General features: G+C 44.6%; 1 protein-coding gene across 1 annotated transcript in view; it reads left to right on the top strand.

The window, feature by feature from the left end:
- The window catches only part of CDS2 (CDP-diacylglycerol synthase 2), a 64908-nt gene extending 44824 nt beyond the window's left edge, over positions 1-20084 (top strand). The window contains exons 2-13 of the mRNA XM_015149457.3: positions 567-703; positions 1920-2016; positions 3663-3760; positions 5798-5937; positions 9366-9424; positions 10044-10126; positions 11966-12053; positions 12864-12932; positions 13758-13910; positions 16178-16297; positions 16855-16958; positions 17225-20084. Of these exons, the coding sequence (XP_015004943.1) occupies positions 567-703; positions 1920-2016; positions 3663-3760; positions 5798-5937; positions 9366-9424; positions 10044-10126; positions 11966-12053; positions 12864-12932; positions 13758-13910; positions 16178-16297; positions 16855-16958; positions 17225-17357 (1281 nt within the window). The 3' untranslated portion in view covers positions 17358-20084. The remainder of the gene's footprint in view (positions 1-566; positions 704-1919; positions 2017-3662; positions 3761-5797; positions 5938-9365; positions 9425-10043; positions 10127-11965; positions 12054-12863; positions 12933-13757; positions 13911-16177; positions 16298-16854; positions 16959-17224) is intronic.
- The last annotated feature ends 1368 nt before the right edge of the window (positions 20085-21452 follow it).

Here is a 21452-nt window from a genome sequence, read left to right as displayed (position 1 = left end):
ACTGAGGTGTACCAGTCCTGGCTCAAGCATTGGCTGGAGTAGGCTGTCTGGTTCGTCGTCCACACTGACTGTGATTGACCTCACAGAGTGCTCTAGTGAAGTCCAGAAATAACACTGTGGACTTGGGGCATGTTGACATTAATGGGTCTACCGGGGCAATAGCTCATGCTACCTGGCTTCCCCTGAGAGAGCCTGGTCAGTGCCATTTACTGCCCTAGCAGGCTCAGGGATAACCTCCTGGTAAAACCAGTCCCTGCCTCCCTTTTGCATTCTTTGGATACAAAGGAGCCATGTTCTGTCTTCTGGATCTGTCCTCTGCAGTTGAGCAGATGGTACGTGGTGCAGATGCACACCTCTCTTCCAGCAGAGTGCGGCTGGCCACCTCGGCACATGTCACAATAGTGTCAGGATTGCTGCTAGTCCTGTCGGTCCCATCACCTGACTGTGCCAGGTTCTTAGGCCCTGTTTGGAGTCTTTCCCCATATATCTCTCATGACAAGCATAGACTTCTCAATGGTCGACTCAGCACTTTTGACCTTTTTCTCTTCTATATTTCTGCCACATAGGAGTCAGAGTCAGAAGCAAAGGTAGATGGAGAGACTGCATCGGACAGTGAAAGCCGGGCAGAATCTGCACCCCTGCCAGTCTCTGCAGATGATACCCCGGAGGTCCTCAATAGGGCCCTTTCCAACTTGTCTTCAAGGTAACCTGGCAGGTGCTTGTTGGGGGCTTTGCACCATGTCCAAGTGCCCTGGAAGAGCCTGCAGAGAGCCCGTGGTCTTGCAGAGCAGGCCTGCTCCCTTGCCTCAGCCTCCCATGCTGCTGCTCCAGGCTCCATTGAGTGTAATCTAGTGCTTAGCGGTGGCAGTGAGCACAGTGACCAGGAGGGGAGGGCAACCAAGGCTGGAAGGATCTGGCCCTGGAAGGGTGCTCCAGACTGGACTAGGAAGTGCAGTCCAAAGAGGAAGAGGGGACAGGAGGGATGGAGGTGGGTGAGGTCAGCAGACACTGCACAGCACAGGAAACCGGCCTTGGGTTTATGATTAATGGAAGGCTGCTTTTCACTGAGGAGTCCATGTTTCCAGTTCAGTTTAGTTTCTCTCTCCCACATCCATTGTGAACAATTCCTTAAATTCTCCAGGAAGAACTGGGAAACATTTAACCTAGGTGAATCTAGTTAAAACTTTTGGCCCTTGAGAACTTAGTTCTTTTAACACAGCTATGTGAGTAGATCAAAAACAACTTATAAGACCCCAAAGCATTATCTCAATGTTCCTATGTGTGCCTCCAGCTGTGCCCTTGGGAGTCTGAATTGTGCAGTGGTTAAGGGCATGGACTTTGCAGCCAGACCCCTGGATTCAGATCCCAGCTTTACTGTTTGCCAGCTATTCAACCTGTGCCTCTGTTTCTTCGTCTATAAAAGCGAAGTGTGTTGAGGATTGAAGGAGTTAATATATGTAAAGTCCTCATAAAATTACCTTATGCATATTTGTGGTAGCTGTTATTATCATTGCATAATGTTACTGTTGTTCCCATAATTATTCAGGGCAGTACAGTGTAGGATCCTGCTGTCGGAAAAAAAGTTTTTTTTTCTTCAGATAGTCAGCTGTAGAAACCATGCAAGTGGATACAGAAGCAGAGGGTACTACATTTCCCTTGGTTTTTTGTTTGTTTGTTTGTTTTTTGCCTGATACCTTCTTTAAGATATAAGCTAGGTGTATTTTTCTGCCAAGTTTGGTTGTGGCTGAGGCATTGGTACTGTGGCCCTGCTCCTGCCAGCATGTGGCTGGTGCTTCCGTCAAGGTGAATCTGGAAAGGACTGAGCTCAGGGCCCTCAAATCTCAGAAAGATCCATGTCCCTTGAGTTTGTGCATTGGTGTTTTTAACTGGTGTTTTCTCCTTCCCCTACTCTGACATAGATGGAAGAACTGGTGGGTGAGAGGCATCCTGACTTTGGCCATGATTGCATTTTTCTTCATCATCATTTACCTGGGACCAATGGTTTTAATGATAATCGTAAGTGCCATTTCATACTATTTTAGTTTTCCTTTCAGTTTTTGCTGCAGGCCTGGTTGTCTTTTTTTTTTTTTTTTTTTTTGAGACGGAGTCTCGCTCTGTCGCCCAGGCTGGAGTGCAGTGGCCGGATCTCAGCTCACTGCAAGCTCCGCCTCCCGGGTTCACGCCATTCTCCTGCCTCAGCCTCCCGAGTAGCTGGGACTACAGGCGCCCACCACCTCGCCCGGCTAGTTTTTTGTATTTTTTTTTAGTAGAGACGGGGTTTCACCGTGTTAGCCAGGATGGTCTCGATCTCCCGACCTCGTGATCCGCCCGTCTCGGCCTCCCAAAGTGCTGGGATTACAGGCTTGAGCCACTGCGCCCGGCCCTGGTTGTCTTAAGTGCCAGGTATTGGGTTGGTTGGGGGAACTGACAGGGGTCCAGGCTGCTCAGAAAACCTCTGCCATAGAACATCTGTGACTTCCCACTTTTCAGTAGCCACCTGGAGGGCCATTGATGTAGGCTAGTTGTTTATGGTTGAAGATGTATCTTCATTTAAAAAACTGACTTTATCGCCTGTAATCCCAGCACTTTGGGAGGTGGAGGCGGGCGGATCACAGGGTCAGGAGTTCGAGACCAGCCTGACCAAGATGGTGAAACCCTGTCTCCACTAAAAATACAAAAATTAGCCATGCGTGGTGGCAGCCACCTGTAATCCAAGCTACCCAGGAGGCTGAGGCAGGAGAATCGCTTGAACCGAGGAGGCAGAGGTTTTAGTGAGCTGAGATCACACCACTGCACTCCAGCCTGGGCAACAGAGTGAGACTCTGTCTCAAAACAAACAACCGACTTTATTATTCCAACTCTGTAAAATTTTACCCTAGCCATGTCTCTATGTGACTCCTGGTTTTGTTTCTTGTTTTTGTGGGGCCTCCCTCCTGGGTGTAGAGCCTTTATTAAGAAATCCCAGTCCACAGAGCTGCTCTCTCTGTCTTCCCACTGTCCTGGACAGGGTCAGGTGACCATCAGCTGCATGTGAGCAAAGCAGATGAGACTTTTAAAGTACTCAAAGTCAAAAGGAGAATGGATTGGTTGAATCCTCGGAGGTTCTAGAATAAAAAGTTAAAAAGGAGGTTCTAGAATAGAAAGTTAATTGAGGGCCGGGCATGGCGGCTCACACCTGTAATCCCAGTACTTTGAGAGGCCAAGTGGGGAAGATCGCCCAGGAGTTCAAGACCAGCCTGGGAAAGAAGGTGAGACCTCGTCTCTACTTTAAAAAAAAGTCTTTTTGGCTGGGCACAGTGGCTCACGCCTGTAATCCTGGCACTTTGGGGTGCTGAGGCAGGTGGATTGCTTGAGCCCAGGAGTTTAAGACCAGCCTGGGCAATATAGTGAAACCCTGTCTTAAAAAATAAAAAAGTTAATTGAAATATCAGGGTGTGTATTTTATTGTGAGTGGAAAATTGGATCTACTCCCTGTTACACAGAGGGCTGCACTGCTCTGTGGGATGGTGTGAGAGAGGAAGGAAGAGGAAGCAAGCAGAACCATTGGAAGCCTGATATTTTTCTTAAGTACAATGGATTTTCTGGAAGGCTCATGACCTGTTGGTTTCCATTTCCAAAAATCATAAGAATTGGGGTGTCAGTGAATGTTTTGTGTCCCACAGGTGATGTGTGTTCAGATTAAGTGTTTCCACGAGATAATCACTATTGGCTACAACGTCTACCACTCCTATGATCTGCCCTGGTTCAGGACCCTCAGCTGGTAAGCTCTCCGCCTAACAGAGGCCCTTAGAATTTGGATGATGTGCTTTTTGGCAGGTATTTACAGTGATGGTGGGTATTTCTATTACTTGCTATAGAAATAAATGCTGGGGAGGCAGATATCATGTTAGGTCATGCAAAGTTTTATGAAGAAAATGGCATTTGAGCAACGAGTAAAGAAATGGGTAAGAGAATGTTAGCAGAAAAAAGGAGGTGATTGCTGCAGACTTGCACAGTGCCTTTGAGACCTGAGTATTTCATAGGCCAGACTGTGTGGTTGGCCTTGGATTAGTCTTTAATAGTTACTTGAAGTCTGGACTCTTCCTGAGAAGAAACCAGATGGGCTGTATTCTGTGACTGTGTTTGCCTCGGTATTTGGATTCCTTAAACTCTGCATGATGATCCCGTTTTTCTAGATCAGTATATTTTTCATGCTGTCATATCTCAGCATCCCACTAGAGTTGTCTGGAAGTTGTTAGGTTCTGCTGCCGGCTTTGCTTGTTATCCCTGGAAATTGGTTTCCTTATATCTAAGACAGATGGTTGAGACTTTGTGGTTTCCAGACTGGTGTTTGAGCCCTACTTCATCAGAGGTGTTTTGAGTGCCAGAGTGGACAGGAGTGAGACTGAATGCATGGGATCTGGGCTCTGCTGGGAAAGTTGGCTTTCTCTGTTTCTTAGGACTCAGCTTTCTTAAAGCAAAAACGAAAGAAAAACCTGTAGTACATGTCTGAGACCCCTTTCTGATCTGAAACTCTCTGCTTTATTGGCTATAGTATTCTCAGGTGGTGACTTTTGAGCAGAGCACTGCACAATGCTGAGAAGACCTGGGGCAAATGTGGACCTTCTCACCCCACTGTGCGGGGGATACAGGGGTTGCGGCCATGACTTAGCCGGCTGGAGAGTAGTGGTTTTTGCCCCAGCAACCTGGTCACCGTCAAGGAAGCCGATGTGCTCAGATGTAGGCTGGGCACCCACTTCCTGAGGTGTTTCCTGTCACTCAACAGCATGGGCTGCCTCCCAGCCTCCAGATGGAACTGTGATTGCCTCGTGGCTTAAGATGCAGGTCCCTGTTGCGGCTGTTCTTTAGCTGGAAAGCAGTGTTTTGCGTTTTGTTAACATACTCAGAAGGCCTGACTCCTGGCTGTGGTCACTTTACAAAGAAAGCTTTTTCCATGTAACAGAAAAGAAACGAAATATGAAGTTTTTATACTTCATAATTTTAAAAAAAGAATGGGAAAGAAAAGCTCTCCACTTTCTTCTCTGTCTCAGGATCCTTGCTGGGGGTTTGCAGTGGTGGCTGCACAGTCCCATACTCGGCAGTACTGTGGAGGCTGCAAGGGATGGTTTCTCTTCTCATGAACGCCAGTTGAGGAGAGAGGATACACAAGTGAAGAGTTAACGCTAGCGGAAGGTCTGTGTCAGAGCCAGGCTTCAGAGACGGAGATGCATCATGAATTGCTTAGTCAGATAATCACATATTACTTGCTATAGAAATAAATGCAGGGGAGGCAGATGTCATGTTAGGTCATGCAAAGTTTTATGAATAAAATGGCATTTGAGCAAGGAGTGAAAAAATGGAGATGCAAAGAGAATGTCAGGAGCAGGAAGAAGGCAGGAGAACAGCAGACAGGCGGCATAGCTGGAAGAAACCATTGTGATAGGAGTGAAGGAGTTCCTGTTGGGAAGAGTGGAAACGAGACTGGGGAAGCAGGATGGGGCGTGTTTTTGAAGGTCGTATGGTTCAAGGATCCCTCAGTTAGGTATGGGAATGCTACAAAAGGGGCAAAAATGGAGTCTCAAGTTTGGGAGAAATGGAGAGTGAATGAAAGCTGCTGTCTGTTTCTAGATAAATTTCTCACCTGTGGTGTCACCAGAGAGCAGGAAACTGTGGTCTGCCTGTCCCTCTGTGAGCTGTGCTGGGGGGCTCAAGGGTGGAGGGTATTCTGCTGCCCTCTGTCCCCTCCTCTGGGATGTCTGACTGCCTTGCTGTAAAGGCAAGGGTGCTCCCCGCGGCAATGACCTGTCTTCATTTACAGGTACTTTCTCCTGTGTGTAAACTATTTCTTCTATGGTGAGACAGTGACGGATTACTTCTTCACCCTGGTCCAGAGAGAAGAGCCTTTGCGGATTCTCAGTAAATACCACCGGTTCATTTCCTTTACTCTCTATCTAATAGGTATGCATTAAGCAGTTCACCACTTCTTGTGTCTGTATTGTTTTTGTATGTCTGTCAAGTAGGAACTGGGGAATTTCTTGGTTAGTGTACAGTTTTGTGACATTAACTCTGACCATGCAGGGGAGCAGAGCTGATGCTTTATGTCAGGCTGTAGCAGGTCTTTCCTTTTTTTTTTTGAGACAGGGTCTCACTCTGTCACCCAGGCTGGAGTGCAGTGGCATGATCTCAGCTCACTGCAACCTCTACCTCCCGAGTTCAAGTGATCCTCCCACCTCAGGTCCCAAAGTAGCTGGGACTACAGGTGCATGCTACCATGCCCAGCTAATTTTTATATTTTCAGTAGAGACAGGCTATTGCCATGTTGGCCAGGCTGGTCTCGAACTCCTGAGCTTAACTTATTGGCCCGCCTCAGCCTCCCAAAGTGCTGGGATTACAGGTGTGAGCCACACGCCTGCCCTTGTAGGAGCTCTTTTAAGAGAAACGGAGTGTGGGGGCGGGACTGTAGCCTGTGCCACCTGCCCCTGTGTTTCAGCCACCATTGAGGAACAGCACAGCATGGTCCTGTCTTGACTCTCCTGTTGGCAAAGATTCTGCAGTGGGACTGAAACAAAAATCATCTAGGAACTTACCATCTTTAGGGGAGTCGTTTTAGGAGACCGCCTTGGGTGACATTGTAGCATGGTGGAAATTTTACTGGATTTAGGCTTAAAAAGACTGCAACCTCAGAGGGAGCTAGGAACCTAATGTTTCTGAGTCTCAGCTGTTTTGTAATCTAGAGCTAAAACTGCAGGGTTACTCTGGATTAAATCAAATACTTTAAAACTTCACAAACATTAAAGCGTTATATTAATATAAACTCAGCTGAGGCCATGTACTAATTCTAATAATGCTGATAATTTTTCATAGCTGCCTTCAAAGCTAGTTTGAGGTACAGAAAAATTTCTTCTGTCCGCAACGTCAGTCTGACCTATTTTTCATCAGCTTGATAGCAATACTTCTGTGAATGACACCTGACTATTAAAATATAAAATCTGCGAAGGGGTCTGCTGCCATTGAGGATATTCAGAGAGTATGCTGCAGACGCCGAAAGCAGCCTTCCACAGTGGGAGGTCAGGGGTCTGGAACAGCGACATACTTATTTCTGGGCAGGACTGCTTTTGAGGGGCTCTGCATATTTATGAGTAAAGGTTCCTTTCCTTCCTGGAGAAGGGGTCTGCAGACATGTTTTGCTACCATCTAGGTCACTGTGAGAGAGATAAAAAGGTGGTCTTGACCCTATACCATGTGGATCCCTTTTCTCCCAGCCCTGTGAATACTAGGACGGGTGTTGGCAAACCTTTTTTTTTTTTTTTTTTTTTTTAAGAGGAAGCAAGTTTATTAGGAAAGTAAAGGAATAAAAGAATGGCTACCCCAAAGGCAGAGCAGCCCCAAGGGCTGCTGGTTGCCCATTTTTATGGTTATTTTTTGATTATATGCTAAACAAAGGGTAGATTATTCATGTCTCCCTTTTTTAGATCATATAGGGTAACTTCCTGACATTGCCATGGCATTTGTAAACTGCCATGGCACTGATTGGAGTGTAGCAATGAGGACGATCAGAGGTCATTCTCTTTGCCATATTGATTTTGGAGGGTTTTGGCTGGCTTCTTTACTGCAAACTGTTTTCTCAGCAAGGTCTTTATGACCTGTATCTTGTGCGACCTCCTGTCTCATCCTGTGACTTGGAATGCCTAACAGTCTGGGAATGCAGACCCCGTAGGTCTCAGCCTGATTTTACCCAGCTGCTATTCAAGATGGAGTTACTCTAGTTCAAATGCCTCTGACATTTCCCCCATCAGTTTTATAAGAGAACCCTTAATCCTAAGGGTTGCAGAGGGATGAAGATCCATCCTCTGTAACTTCTTCAGGCTGATTAGGGGCAATGATATTCCTGCCTACCTATCGAGGTCTCTCGTATTCAGGATAGAGAGGAGCTCAGTCAGAAAGTGTCAGTATGGTGAGGGCCATTCACAACTGGGACACAAAGTGATATCTGCAAGATTTTGTAAGTGTTTAAGAGAACATTGAGTAAGCTTATCCTGCATTCCTACACAAATAGTACAACAGCAATATATTCCATATCAGTAAAGCAAAATAAGCAAAACTATCCCAAGTAAACTAAAGAAGGCTTTCCATGAACTGGGTAATTGTTGGAACCAAGCTGATACGGGGTTGGTAGCTGATTGCAATATGTTCCCAGAATTAGAATACTGATTCAGATTTTTATATCACCAGTCCCTCTTGTTTCTTCTGAGCTGCAGTCAGAGATCACTGGTTGGTTCACAGGAACAAGCAGTTTAAATTGCAGGAAAAAAAAAAAGTCAGCCAATCAGTGCTGCAGTCTATTTCCTTTGGGTTGGGGGAGGTCTCCTCAGTATTGTCCCTTTAGGGTTCACCAGACATGTTACCAGAGAGCGGTCCAGACCCAGACCCCGAGAGAGTGTTCTTGGATCTCATACAAGAAAGAGTTTGGGGCGAGTCTATTAAGAAAGTAAAGGAATAAAAGAATTGCTACTCTGTAGGCACAGCAGCCTGTAAACTTTTTATTAAAGTTCCAAACAGTTAATATTTTAGGCTTTGGGGACCATAGGGTCTTTCTTGCAATTACAGCCATGCGTCGTTTAATGATGGGCTACGTTCTGGGAAATGCATTGTTGTGATTTTGTCATTGTGCAAACATCGTAGAGTGAACTTACACAGACCTAGATGATATAGCCTCCTATACACCTAGGCTATAATGTGTAGTAGTCTATTTCTCTTAGAGTAGAAACCTGTACAGCATGTTACTTTACTAAATAAATACTGTAGTCAATTATATCACAATGGTAAGTATTTGGGTATCTAAACATATAAAAGGTACTATATGGTAATTAGTAAATCTTACGGTATTACAATCTAATGGGTATTATAATCTTAGGGAACCGTTGTTGTATATGTGGTCTGTTGTTGACCAGAACCTCGTTGTTCAGAGCATGACTATACTCAGTTCTGTTGAGTTGTAGCTTGAAAGCAGCCATAGACAATATGTAAACAAATGGACATAACTGTGCTTGAATAAAACTTTATTAATAAAAACAAGCAGCTGGCCTGACCCCTGTTTGCTGGTCCCTGTTCTAGGAATAAACATTCCTATCTGATGAACCATGTTCTAAGTTTAGTGTGGTCTGCATGACTATAAAATACTGCCTTCCTTTTACTGTTTTGGAGGAGTTATTTTTTCCTTGTGACTGTTTATCTGGATACTGTTTTCCTCCCCTGGGCTTTGACATTGTGCACTGGTTAGCTGCTGGGAATAAATCAGCCAAAGAACTACTTAACATAGCTAAAGAAGGGCAAAGATAAATGCAGAACATAATTCATTTTTCTTTTCTCCTCCCACCTCAAACTAGGATTCTGCATGTTTGTACTGAGTCTGGTCAAGAAGCATTATCGACTGCAGTTCTACATGGTAAAGGAAATGCATGTGTGTGTGTCAGAATTCTTGATTTAAATAAAGTTTTTCAGGAACTCAACAAGCCTTTCATGCTTTCTGTGACAAATCAAAACTCAGGAACATGGTCTGATCTGTAAGGATCTAGAGCATGAAGGAAGAATGCCCATTTAGGTTTAACGACTCTACATTGACTTAGACCCAGTCACTGTTACTTAAGTTACACTTTAAGCAGCCTCTCCACTAGGACTCTGAGGTGGGTTCCAGAGAAAGCACAAGCTGAAGCTTCAGACATTGCCCGCAGATGTCCTGTCTGGTACATCACTTGCTACCGCTTATTCCCTGACTCACTAGAGAACAGCTCCTCTGTGAGTGCTCCAGGTGTTCAATAACTACTAAGAAAATGAAAACTACCCAGGCTTTCAGAGCATGGGAGAGCTCACTCACTAGTGGGCTGTGGGGGACAAAGTGTTACTCTCAGAAGCCTGATCTTACCTGTTCACTTTCAATAAGTCAGATACAAAAGCAGATATTTTTCCTACCTGTTTCTCAGCAATTTTCTATTTGGTACTGATTGTTCTTTGAAGTTACTTTCAAGGTAAACTGGTAAGTAGTGTTTATTTTTCTTTTTTTGCAGTTTGGCTGGACCCATGTGACGCTGCTGATTGTTGTAACACAGTCACATCTTGTTATCCACAACCTATTTGAAGGAATGATCTGGTGAGAGTTGGGAGGTGGATTTTCCCTTTTATTTTGTGAATGTTTCTCATGTACAGATACCCTCTAAGCCAGTAGCTGTTACCTTGAGCCACATCAGAATCCTCTGCAGGGCTCCTTACAACACAGATTGCTGAGCTCCACCTCTGAGTTTTTGATTCATTAGATCTGGGGTAGGCTTGAGAATTTGAATTTCTAGTACATTTCTGGGTGGTGCTGACATTGCTGGACAGGACCCATGCTCTGAGAACCACTGTTCTAGGCTAACAGGTACAGGAATATTTAAAGACGCAAAGACAATGCAACATGTATGGCAACAGATTTGAAAACCTAGAGGAAATATTCATGATTTCTTGGCAAAATGTGTACTAAAAGTCATGAAGAAGAAAATGTGAATAGATCAATAACTTTAAATGAGCTTTGAAAATTATGTAAGATTCCATATCTGGAAAAAGAAACAGGACCAAATGGGTTAACAGCTGAGTTTTATCTAACCTTTATACCAAAGCTGATGAGGAGAGAGAAGCAGGAATGATAACCCCATTTCTGCTGCGATTATAGATAAATCATTCTAAATAAAATATTAGCAAATAGAATCTGGCGGTGTGTCAAGGGAATAATATGCAAATACTGAGTGGATTTTATTCCAAAAATGCAGTGGTTTCCTCTGTCAGCATTGATAGAAACCACTGGCCAACCGAAGCAGCTAGGTGATCTTAGTGAAAAGGTAAAAGGCCGGGTGCGGTGGCTCATGCCTGTAATCCAGCACTTTGGGAGGCTGGATATTAAATAATTAAATATTAAATAATTAAAGCATATTATTTAGAATTGGGGAGGTAACCACTAGAAAAATAAAAATTAGAAATGATTAGAAGTGGTTATTTTTGGGAATGGAGATAGGGATGGGGGAAAGAAGGAGAACTTTTTGTTCCTTTTACAATTAAATTTCATGAGGTCAGGAGTTGAAGACCAGCCTGGCCAACATAGTGAAACCCCCGTCTCTACTAAAAATACAAAAAATTATCTGGGCATGGTGGCAGGCGCCTGTAATCCCAGCTATTCGGGAGGCTGAGGCAGGAGAATCACTTAACCTGGGGGTGGAGGTTGCAGTGAGCCGAGATTGTGCCACTGCACTCCAGCCTGGGCAACAGAGAGAAACTCTGTCTCAAAAAAACAAAACAAAACAAAAAACAGTAATCAAAGAACTTTTTAAAAAGTGTCAGCATGGAAGAGTGAGGAGAGAGAGAGTGCAAGTGTGGAAACCACCTCTTTCATAGTGAGGATGACTGGAACAGCAGGGAGTGGGCAGAGAGGAAATCTAGCTGTGCGTGTTGGGGTTTCATGCTCAATACAGTCCTAGGGAAAGGTAGGGCCTACTAGAGCTAGTAATAAACAGCAAAAAAAGTCAGTAATTAGACATTAAAGCATATTATTTAGAATCGGGGAGGTAACCACTAGGAAAATAAAAATGAGAAACGATTAGAAGTGGTTATTTTTGGGAATGGAGATAGGGATGGGGGAAAGAAGGAAAACTTTTTGTTCCTTTTAAAATTAAATTTCTATCATTGTTTATGTATATTTCTTTATCATAAGGACAGATGACCTTTTAGTTTGCAATCTCCACTTATTCAGTAGTCATTCAGTAAACACTTGAATGTGTACTTTGTGTCAGGTGCTAGGTATGACTTTTTTGGTATTTTTATGTTTTTAACTTACTCCTTAGTGGGTTATCAGAATTTTATGGGTGATTTTGGTACTGGAATTTAAGAATGGCACTGTTTTGTGTACTCTTGAGGCACTGTCACCTTGGTTGAGTTGATCCTTACTTTGGTTCATTTTTAGGTTCATTGTCCCCATATCTTGTGTGATCTGTAATGACATCATGGCGTATATGTTTGGCTTTTTCTTTGGTCGGACCCCACTTATCAAGGTAAATGGATTACCCTAATGTGAAATACCACTGTGAGCGGGAGGGTGGTGCTCTCAATGTGAGTAGATCAGCCTGGCAGACAGAAGAAATCTTCCTGTGTTGTATTGTGACCATGTCTTCATGTCATCCTGGAGAAAGGCCAAAGGAAAACACTGACAACTGATTAAAAAAAAAAAAAAAAGATAATAAAGAAAATAGGCTGGGCATGGTGGCTCATGCCTGTAATCCTGGCACTTTGGGATGCTGAAGTAGGAGGATTGCTTGAGGCCAGGTTGTTCAAAACCAGCCTGGGGAACATAGGCCGTGTCTTTACTAAAATATTTAAAAATTAGTTGGGCATGGTGGTGGCATGCACCTGTAGTCCCAGCTCCTTGGGAGGTTGAGATGGGAGGATCTCTTGAGCCCAGGAGGTTGAGGCTTCAGGGAGCTGTGATAGTGCCACTACACTCCAGCCTGACTGACAGGGCAAGATCATGTCTTGAAAAAAGAAGAAAGGAAAATATTTTTACAGATTTATATAATCTTCTTTTTGGGACACATTTTTTGGGACTTCGATCTGGATTTGAGTGTAGTCATTTAATTAGTATATAGTTTTCTAATATAAAACTATTCGAATGACTGAAACAGAAAGGGAACCAAAGGGAGGGTATAAGGTAGGGAACAAGGAAACCATATTTGGGGGAGCTTTGGAAGGTGATATGGTTAAGAGAATGGGGTTTTATGAAAGAAAGGTTCTTAACAAGTACTTATTGTTCCCAAAACTGTAGTTACCAAAACATCCTTTGCTAAGAACTTGCTCTCTGTCCACAGCTGTCCCCGAAGAAGACCTGGGAAGGCTTCATTGGGGGCTTCTTTGCTACTGTGGTGTTTGGCCTTCTGGTAGGTGGTGGCTTCTAGCTGTGTGAGGGATTGGGTGGACAGAGGTCTCACACCACCTTTCAAGGCCTGTCCAGAGCTAGAGAGTGTCTTTGGAGACCAGGACTCTGTCCTGCTGAATGGCAACCTTGCCCTGAAGAGGGCCACTGGCCATGCCAGCCATCCACCAGCTTTCAGGCAGGGTGCTAGCAGTTGGAGAGCACCTTCTGTGCCCTCTCACGCCCAGGCACGGTGACATCAGCAGGTAGCCTTCTTGTCAAGCATTTGATGTTCCAAGGTCAGGGTGAGGGCACCCAAGGGAAGATGAGATACACAGCTTTTCTCCTACATGTGCCTTGCCCAGAGGTGGGTGCTTCTGACCCCTGGGCCAGTCCTCCTCCTTCAGCGCTGTCTGACTGCCCCTCATGCTCCCTGCCCAGCTTTGTTGCTTTCCAGCCTTGTTCCTCCTGAGGTCTGACTCTCACTGTGCCCCTTCCCCACGGCCTCTGTCCAGTTATCACTGAGTTCAGAGATTCCGAGGAAAGTGGTCCTAGCTCCCCAAATGGGGAGAGTCTTCCTATAGTTTTTTGACCCAGTCCCTTCAGGTTTTCCCAGATTCTTTCGGGGCCTGGGTGTTTGGGTGCCTATGTGTAACCTTGATGGGTCATGAGCCTCTTTTTTTTTAAATTGAGGTAAAATATGAATGGTAAAACATGAACCACTGAGCACATAGCTTGCAGTTAGCAGGGTACTGGGCACCCTGAGGAACATGGCCAAACCAGGTGCCCGTGTCTAGGCTGGATGGCTGGAACTTACCTCCTTGCCAGTCTCTCTGTTATTCCTTCTCAGCTGTCCTATGTGATGTCCGGGTACAGATGCTTCGTCTGCCCTGTGGAGTACAACAACGACACCAACAGCTTCACTGTGGACTGTGAGCCCTCGGACCTGTTTCGCCTGCAGGAGTACAACATTCCTGGGGTGATCCAGTCAGTCATTGGCTGGGTATGTGCCACTCACAGGGGGTCAGCGGCCTCTGTGGACAGTGGCTACAAAGAGAAATCCCCCTGCACCACCTGCCTTCCAAAAAAAGCTAGCTTCCTCCTTCCCAAAGCTGTAAGCCCCAGGATGAGGGAGAATTGCTCACGCCAGGTCAGGGTATGGGCAGAAGATGTTTCCCCCAACGTCAGATCGTTTAGACCAGTGGTTCTCAAAGTGTGCTCTGTGGATCCCTGGAAGGCTGTGGGATCCTTTTAGTTGCAGGGGTAGTGTGGGGGTTCTGTGAGGTCACAACTCTTTTATAATTAGACTGTGACATTATTTGCCTTTTTCATTGTGTTGACATTTGCTGTGATACGGCGCAAAAGCAACAGTGGTTAAAACTGCTGATGCCTTCACGTGAGTTAAGGCAGTGGGTTCCTAATGCCACACACTCACAGTACAACAGGCCAGTTCTTCTAATGAATGTCTATGAAATAGTAAAGTTACTAATTTTGTTAAATCTTGACCTTTGTATACACACCTTTTTAATACTCTACTGAAATGGAAAGTATGTAAAACATTTCTGCTTGCCTAAAGGGAAAGCAGGTGTGCAGTTGTTTGACTTGTGAACTGAATTAGCTGCTTTTTTCTAGAAAAGAAAGTAAATTTTACTTGGAAAGAACCAACAAATTATAATTTTTCAGACTTGGGTATTTGGCAGGCATTTTTCTTGAAAAGAAATGAAGTGAGCCTATCACTTTAAAGAAAATGACTGAGCTAGGCATGGTGGCTCACACCTGAAATCCCAGCACTTTAGAAGGCTGAGGCAGGTGGATCTCTTGAGGTCAGGAGTTCCAGACCAGCCTGGGTAACATGGCGAAACCCTGTCTCTACTAAAAATGCAAAAAATTAGCTGGGCGTGGTGGCGTGTGCCTGTAGTTCCAGCTACTCGGGAGGTTGAGTTGCTTGAACCCAGGAGGCGGAGGATGCAGTGAGCCGAGATCGCACCACTGCACTCCAGACTGGGCAACAGAGTGAGACTGTCTCAAGAAAAATAAAAAAAAGAAAAAAAGAAAAATGACTGACAGTAATTGTTACCAAGGATAAAATTTGGCTTTCAAATGAACATTAGAATTTTGGAAAACTTAACCTGCCAGTGTGAACTTGACAACTTCCTAATACTTAAAGCCTTTTCTGATGAGGTCTGTGATGATTCTTAATGTGTGTGTGTGTGTGTATGTGTGTGTGTGTTGATCACATGAGAAAAACAAACATATTTGACACTGTATAATGAAATGTGTCTACATTTGGAAGATTTACATAACTCAGTGAACCATTATTTTCAAAATGGCTGATACACGGTGCTATATAGTCATACATGGGTAAAAGATACATTCAAGTATAAGATAGACCAATGGATTTTAATGTAAGAGAGAACAAAGTACATTGATAGAATTCTGGATTCCATATCACACCTAATATTCAAGAAATGACTGCTTGTCAAGCTCTGGTGTAGTGTCAGAGAATACCCAAAACCATCTGAGACTACGACTAAAATACTCTTTTCAACTATGTATCTGTGTAAGGCTGGATTTTCTTTATATACTTCCACTAAAACAGCATGTTGCAGCAGATTGAATGCAGAATGTTTTAATGTTTTCCATTAACTTCGATATTAGAAATTTACAAAAACGGGAAAAATTCACTCCTTTTATTGATTTAAAAACCTACATATATGCAATTAGTTTCATAAAGAGTTATGAGGTTGGATGTCTTGGTCTGTCTGTTGTTATAGCATTATTATATATTTACACATTATATATATTATAGGTATATTATAACAATGTAGTGTTGATAGAACACTTGGGGCTGGGTAATTTGTAAAGAAAAGAGGTTTACTTAGCTTGTTTCTGCAGGCTGGGAAGTGCGAGAAGTGTGGCTTTGGCTGCTGCCTGGCCTCTGGTGAGGGCTTTTTGTGCTGCATTGTAACATGGCGGAGAAGGTCAAAGGTGGAAGCAGACACATGCAAAGAGGAAAACCAGGGGCTTCATCACTTCATAACAACCCATTTGCCAGTGCTCATCTCGTCTTTTGACAGAGAGAACCCACTACCAGGAGAAAGGCACCAAGCCATTTATGAGAGATTTGCCTCTGAGACCCAAACACCTCCCACTAGGCATCACCTCCCAGTGAGGCTACAATGGGGGTCAAATTTCAACATGAGTTGACAACTCAGACCGTAACACTGGGCACGTACGCACCTTAACTTTTACTTCATTTACTCTTTTCAGAAAACGGTCCGGATGTACCCCTTCCAGATTCACAGCATCGCCCTCTCCACCTTTGCCTCGCTCATTGGCCCCTTTGGAGGATTCTTTGCAAGTGGATTCAAACGAGCCTTTAAAATCAAAGTAGGAAAACCCTCTTGTGTTCCTCTCATCTCACTCCCTCCTCACCCATCTTCTGCCTTTCTCCCCCTTCCCTGCTCCCTCCAAAACACTGGGCTATACACCCTGGCATTTAATGTGTGATCTTGACCCATGCACTGAATTTAGGTGAGTTAATTAATAACAATACTTTATTCTCAGGAAAATGCAATCGTTGTTTTTCAGTTTATTTGTTAATAATAGCTTTCTTCAAAAGAACATTTTGGGCCAGGCAGTGGCTCATGTCTGTAACCCCAGCATTTTAAGAGGCCAAGCCGGGAGGATCACTTGAGGCTAGGAGTTCGAAACTAGCCTGAGCAACATAGCAAGACTCCTGTCTTTATTAAGTAAATGAAATAAGAACATTTTGTAATGCAATAAAATTGTGTCCTAATATAGCCTCACCAGTAGATTTAATACTTCTCACCTTCTATTGCCCTCAGCTACTCAGGACAGAAGCCAGACATTGGGGTGGGACCATTAGGTTGGGATTGATCAGTGGCTGAGCCCAAGTTCACCCGTCTTTCCCCTGCCTCTAACAGGACTTTGCCAATACCATTCCTGGCCATGGAGGTATCATGGATCGCTTTGACTGCCAGTATCTGATGGCCACCTTTGTCAATGTATACATCGCCAGTTTTATCAGGTATAGTACCTTTATATCTGAACCAAGTTGGTGGATTTTTAAGTATGGTGCAATTCTAGAATTTTAGCAGCATCTCAGTTCCAGTGAAAAGCATCCCAAATAATACAATTTTCAGTTGTTGCTGCTTACGGATTTTCTGAGGCCTTCTCCTGCCATCTGTTAATAGATAACTCTCTGATCCAGAGATCAGAGCAGTCACTCGGATAATCAGGCCCTGGAAGCTTCCGGGGCCCAGCTCAGTGCTGTTTCTTCACATTCTGTTCCAGAGGCCCTAACCCAAGCAAACTGATTCAGCAGTTCCTGACCTTACGGCCAGATCAGCAGCTCCATATCTTCAACACGCTGCGGTCTCATCTGATCGACAAGGGGATGCTGACATCCGCCACAGAGGACGAGTAGGGGCCACCCAGGGCCAAAAGAACAGGAGCGGAACTGAGCAGGGGCAGGTCTCCAAGGCAAGCCCAGCTGGTGTGACTTAGACAATGATGAGGCTTCAACTCACTGTCTTTTTTTTTTTTTTGTAGGATATTTTTTATTTGTGGGTTCAACAAATCTGTACATACAGCAGTCTATGTGTTTAGAATTTGCGTTGTGAGTAAACTACAGCTTTGAGTTGGAAAGAAGTCATGGGTTGTAAAACCATTTGGATTTTTTAAAACAAAAGTGTTTATCTGGAAGACAGTGTTGCCCAGGTCAGGAGTGTTTTCTTGGTGGTTCCAGCTCCTATCAATTGAACTGTTTCTGGGCTCAGTCAAACACAGACATTCATCTGTGTCCAACCAAATCAGGGGACTTCCCCACCTGTGGGGGGAGGCACAGCTTGGATGTTTTGTACACCTAGTCTTTTCTAGAAATCCCTGCTTAGAGCTGCAGGAGAGTTGCCTTCTGTAGGTTGGAGGAATGGAGGCTTACTAACCAGATAAGCCTTCTGTCCATCCACACCAAAATCCTGCAGAATGTAAATAAGCTCTGCTTTATAAGATGGGTTCACCTTCATCACAGACTGAAATAAAATTTCAGTTTTTATTTTTTTCAGAAAGCACGAAAAATTATTTATAGTAGTCTGGAGAAAAAACACACTGTAATATTTCAAGTGTATGCAGTAGAATGTACTGTAACTGAGCCCTTTCCCACATGTCTAGGCTCCAGTGTCTCCTGTAGGTCAGTCCACCTAACTGTGTGTTTTCAGGGACGATGCCATCCACGTATGTGCTGTAGACTTTCTGCTGCTGAATCCTTTCTGGGGACTTTCTCATCAGGCAGGGAGCAGAGGGCTTGTCGTTCATGCACCCTTTGCCTGAACACCCATGTAGCTGCTGTGTTTTGTATATATTACTCTTAAGAGGAGTGTGTGTGTCTGTGTTTGTTTTAAAAGTTACTTATTTCTTACAGTGATTTCAATTGTACCATGACTTCTTCACTAAAACCACAAAGTCCTGCTTAAAACTATGGAAAACCTAACCTGATTAGAGGCTTGACTATTTTGAAGATTAAATGCACACTTTTTATATAATGTGACCAGTTTAAATGTAGTTTATATTGTACTGGGGGACCTTTTGTTGTTGTTGTTTGCTTAAACTGTGATTTTTTTCCCCTCCCTAATTTCAGGGGTGAGTTTGACTTTGGGAGGACAGATTAGTTCTTTGTCAGGCCAATAAGCAATGGAGTGCTGGAGAGAGAACTTGGTGCCCAAATATATTAAATTATTCGGTGCCATGGATGTTTTCATTGCCAACGAGGGTGTAATGATTTGCTTCAGCACCGTCGTCTAATGCTGGTTTGTGGTGTTTTTGTTTGTAAATTAGCCTCACTGCCTCCCTGAAAGTGCACAGTCAGCCCAGGTCTCTAGAGCGTCCAGCAGAGGATGGAGTCCTCGGGATGTTTCAGCTCACACATCCTTTTTTTTTTTTTGAGGCGGAGTCTCGCTCTGTCGCCCAGGCTGGAGTGCAGTGGCGCGATCTCGGCTCACTGCAAGCTCCGCCTCCCGGGTTCCCGCCATTCTCCTGCCTCAGCCTCCCGAGTAGCTGGGACTACAGGCGCCGCCACCACGCCCGGCTAATTTTTTTGTATTTTTAGTGGAGACGGAGTTTCATTGTGTTAGCCAGGATGGTCTCGATCTCCTGACCTCGTGATCCGCCCGCCTCGGCCTCCCAAAGTGCTGGGATTACAGGCTTGAGCCACCGCGCCCGGCCGGCTCACACATCCTTGAGTGACTTCCCACATGTGTGCAGGGCTGAAGCAGCTTCTTTCTGCTGAACTTTTATTTCCATTTCAGCCTCATGGCTTTTCTTATTCAGCTCCAAGGCCCCTTAAAACAAAACGTATTATTACAAGGGGTTTCATTTCAGTACTGGCTGTGTGACCCCGGGCAGGATGCATCACTCTCAAGGGCCCCTTTTTCAGAGCTACTCCCAATTCCACTCTTCTGTGATTCTGGCTGAGCAAGTTCATGCCAGTAGAGGCTCGTTGAGTGAGGTCCTGGGCACCCCCCAAACAGGAAGTGTTTTCAGGCCCTTACATGCTTATCCTCAAGGTGAGTAGGTATCTCAGCAGCACACCCAAACAGTAAAGGTGATCGATAATGAAACTGTAGTTTTCAGATTGAAGAAGGAACCTTGATCACCAAACTAGATACCAAAAGGGCTCCTCATTTGTCTCTTTTGTCCCATTGTGGGCATATGGTGGGCTCCTCGAGAGGAGGGAGTCTCAGCTGGGGCCCAGCTGCAGAGACCTGCTTTTGAACAGGGCTGCCTTTGGGATCAGGGAGCCGAGCATACTGGGCAAGGCTCATGTTCACTTGGTGGCGGGTGGGGTGGGGAAGGGGGGTCCTAGGAAGCCAAAGCTGAGTGCTCACTAGAGCTGCTAGCAGGCAGGCCAGAGGGTCAGCCTGTGTTTTATTTTCTGATTTCCCCTGCATGCTTTCTGGAGATGAAGAATTTTTGTCAGGTAGCTGGGAGAGCACCGCTGTCTTGTGTCCATATAGCACAATGTTTCTCTTTCTCCTATTCACAGACAAGATGCAAGAAACCATTTTTACGTATATACATTCAGATCTTAATGAATGGCATCACTTGCTTTAGACCCATTTTTTTTTTTTTTTTGGTCAAAAATAAAATGTGACTGCAACTGTGTGCCCTTCCTTGTCGTGAATTCCCTGTTTATCACTTCCATGTGTGGTTTTATGCTTCTCATTTGTTTTATTCATAAATACTGCATAATCCTGATTCAGAGACTTTTGCTTTGCTTTCCAACTTCTATCCCTACATTCTCACAACAGCCTTCTTACCTTGGGTGAGAGTCAGGAGCACCTTACCAGGCAGGGAGCTTCCCCAGCGTAGCGTGGTGGAGTCAGGGCTCTCTCTATCCTGTACTTTACCCACAGGACACCTGGAGGGTCCCCCAGCCCTTCTTGCTTTTGTGAGTGTGGTGTGAGTACACCAAGGTATTGCAGTTTCTTTCCCTCTAGCTCAGGAGGCCTGGCCTGAGCCAGGTGGGAGCTTAAATTGCTGTTGGCTCCTGCCTGGTGGAACAAGGGGGTCATAGAAACCAGGGCTGATGGGCACCCCCAGCCCCTGGGAGCTCTGCTCATGACTGCTCACAGGGTGCCAAGTCTTTGCCTTTTGTGTGTGTGCATGTTGCCCTTTTAGCTGCTTTTAGTATTCAGAAAGGTTCCATTTATGTTTTACTCCTGAAAGTTAAACCCTCTTAGGCAACTTGTTTCATATTCTGGGCATTTTAATAGCTACAGTATTTTGCATTTAAAATGTAATTACTCTTAGTATTGTACAGCCCTATAATGTATGAGAACTAGTTTCACATCCCTTGAAACTAATCTCTTTCATTGGGGAGGATGTAACTTTTGACTTTACACAGGTGGACTTCGAAACCATTTTTATAGAATTTTTTTCCACTGGGTTTTTATCCTGTAACTTGACCTATTTTATGCAAGAAAATCCCAAAAATATGTTTTAAGGGAGACTACACAGACCTTGTGATTTGGGTCTGAGCTAGTTGCTGAGTCGACTGGAGCCTTATTCGAATGGATCTTTGAGTTGAGATCTTCACACTGTCAGTGAGCCCTTGGCTCAGCCCTTGTCACCTGTTTGTATGGGGACCATGTTTCCCAAAGCTCAGGTTCATCTCCGCTGTCGACAGAGTTGGGTAGTGGGAGGGTATCAATGACTTGGGACAGAGCGTCCTTGCTCAGAAAACTGTGAAGCAGGGGTCTTGTTAGTTACAAAGCCAGCCCTAGATGCATGTCCAAGGCAGTAGATTTTCATCACTTTACTGAATGTGGTATGTCACTGCTGAAGCCTTTCCCTGTTTTAGTAATATCTTAGGCACTATTGTCTTTCGTCTTCCAGAGTAACATATCTGGGCCCACCTTTCTTGCACAGTGATTATGTGCTAAGAAAGGGGTGGAGTCGGGAGGACAATTTCACTTGAACCCAGGTTTCTGTTCTTCTGAGGTCAGGGTGGGGAGGATGTCCAGGT

The sequence above is a fragment of the Macaca mulatta genome, chromosome 10 (assembly GCF_049350105.2).
Source record: "Macaca mulatta isolate MMU2019108-1 chromosome 10, T2T-MMU8v2.0, whole genome shotgun sequence".
Taxonomy (NCBI): Eukaryota; Metazoa; Chordata; class Mammalia; order Primates; family Cercopithecidae; genus Macaca; species Macaca mulatta.
This window is presented reverse-complemented; position numbering and strand designations above follow the sequence as displayed.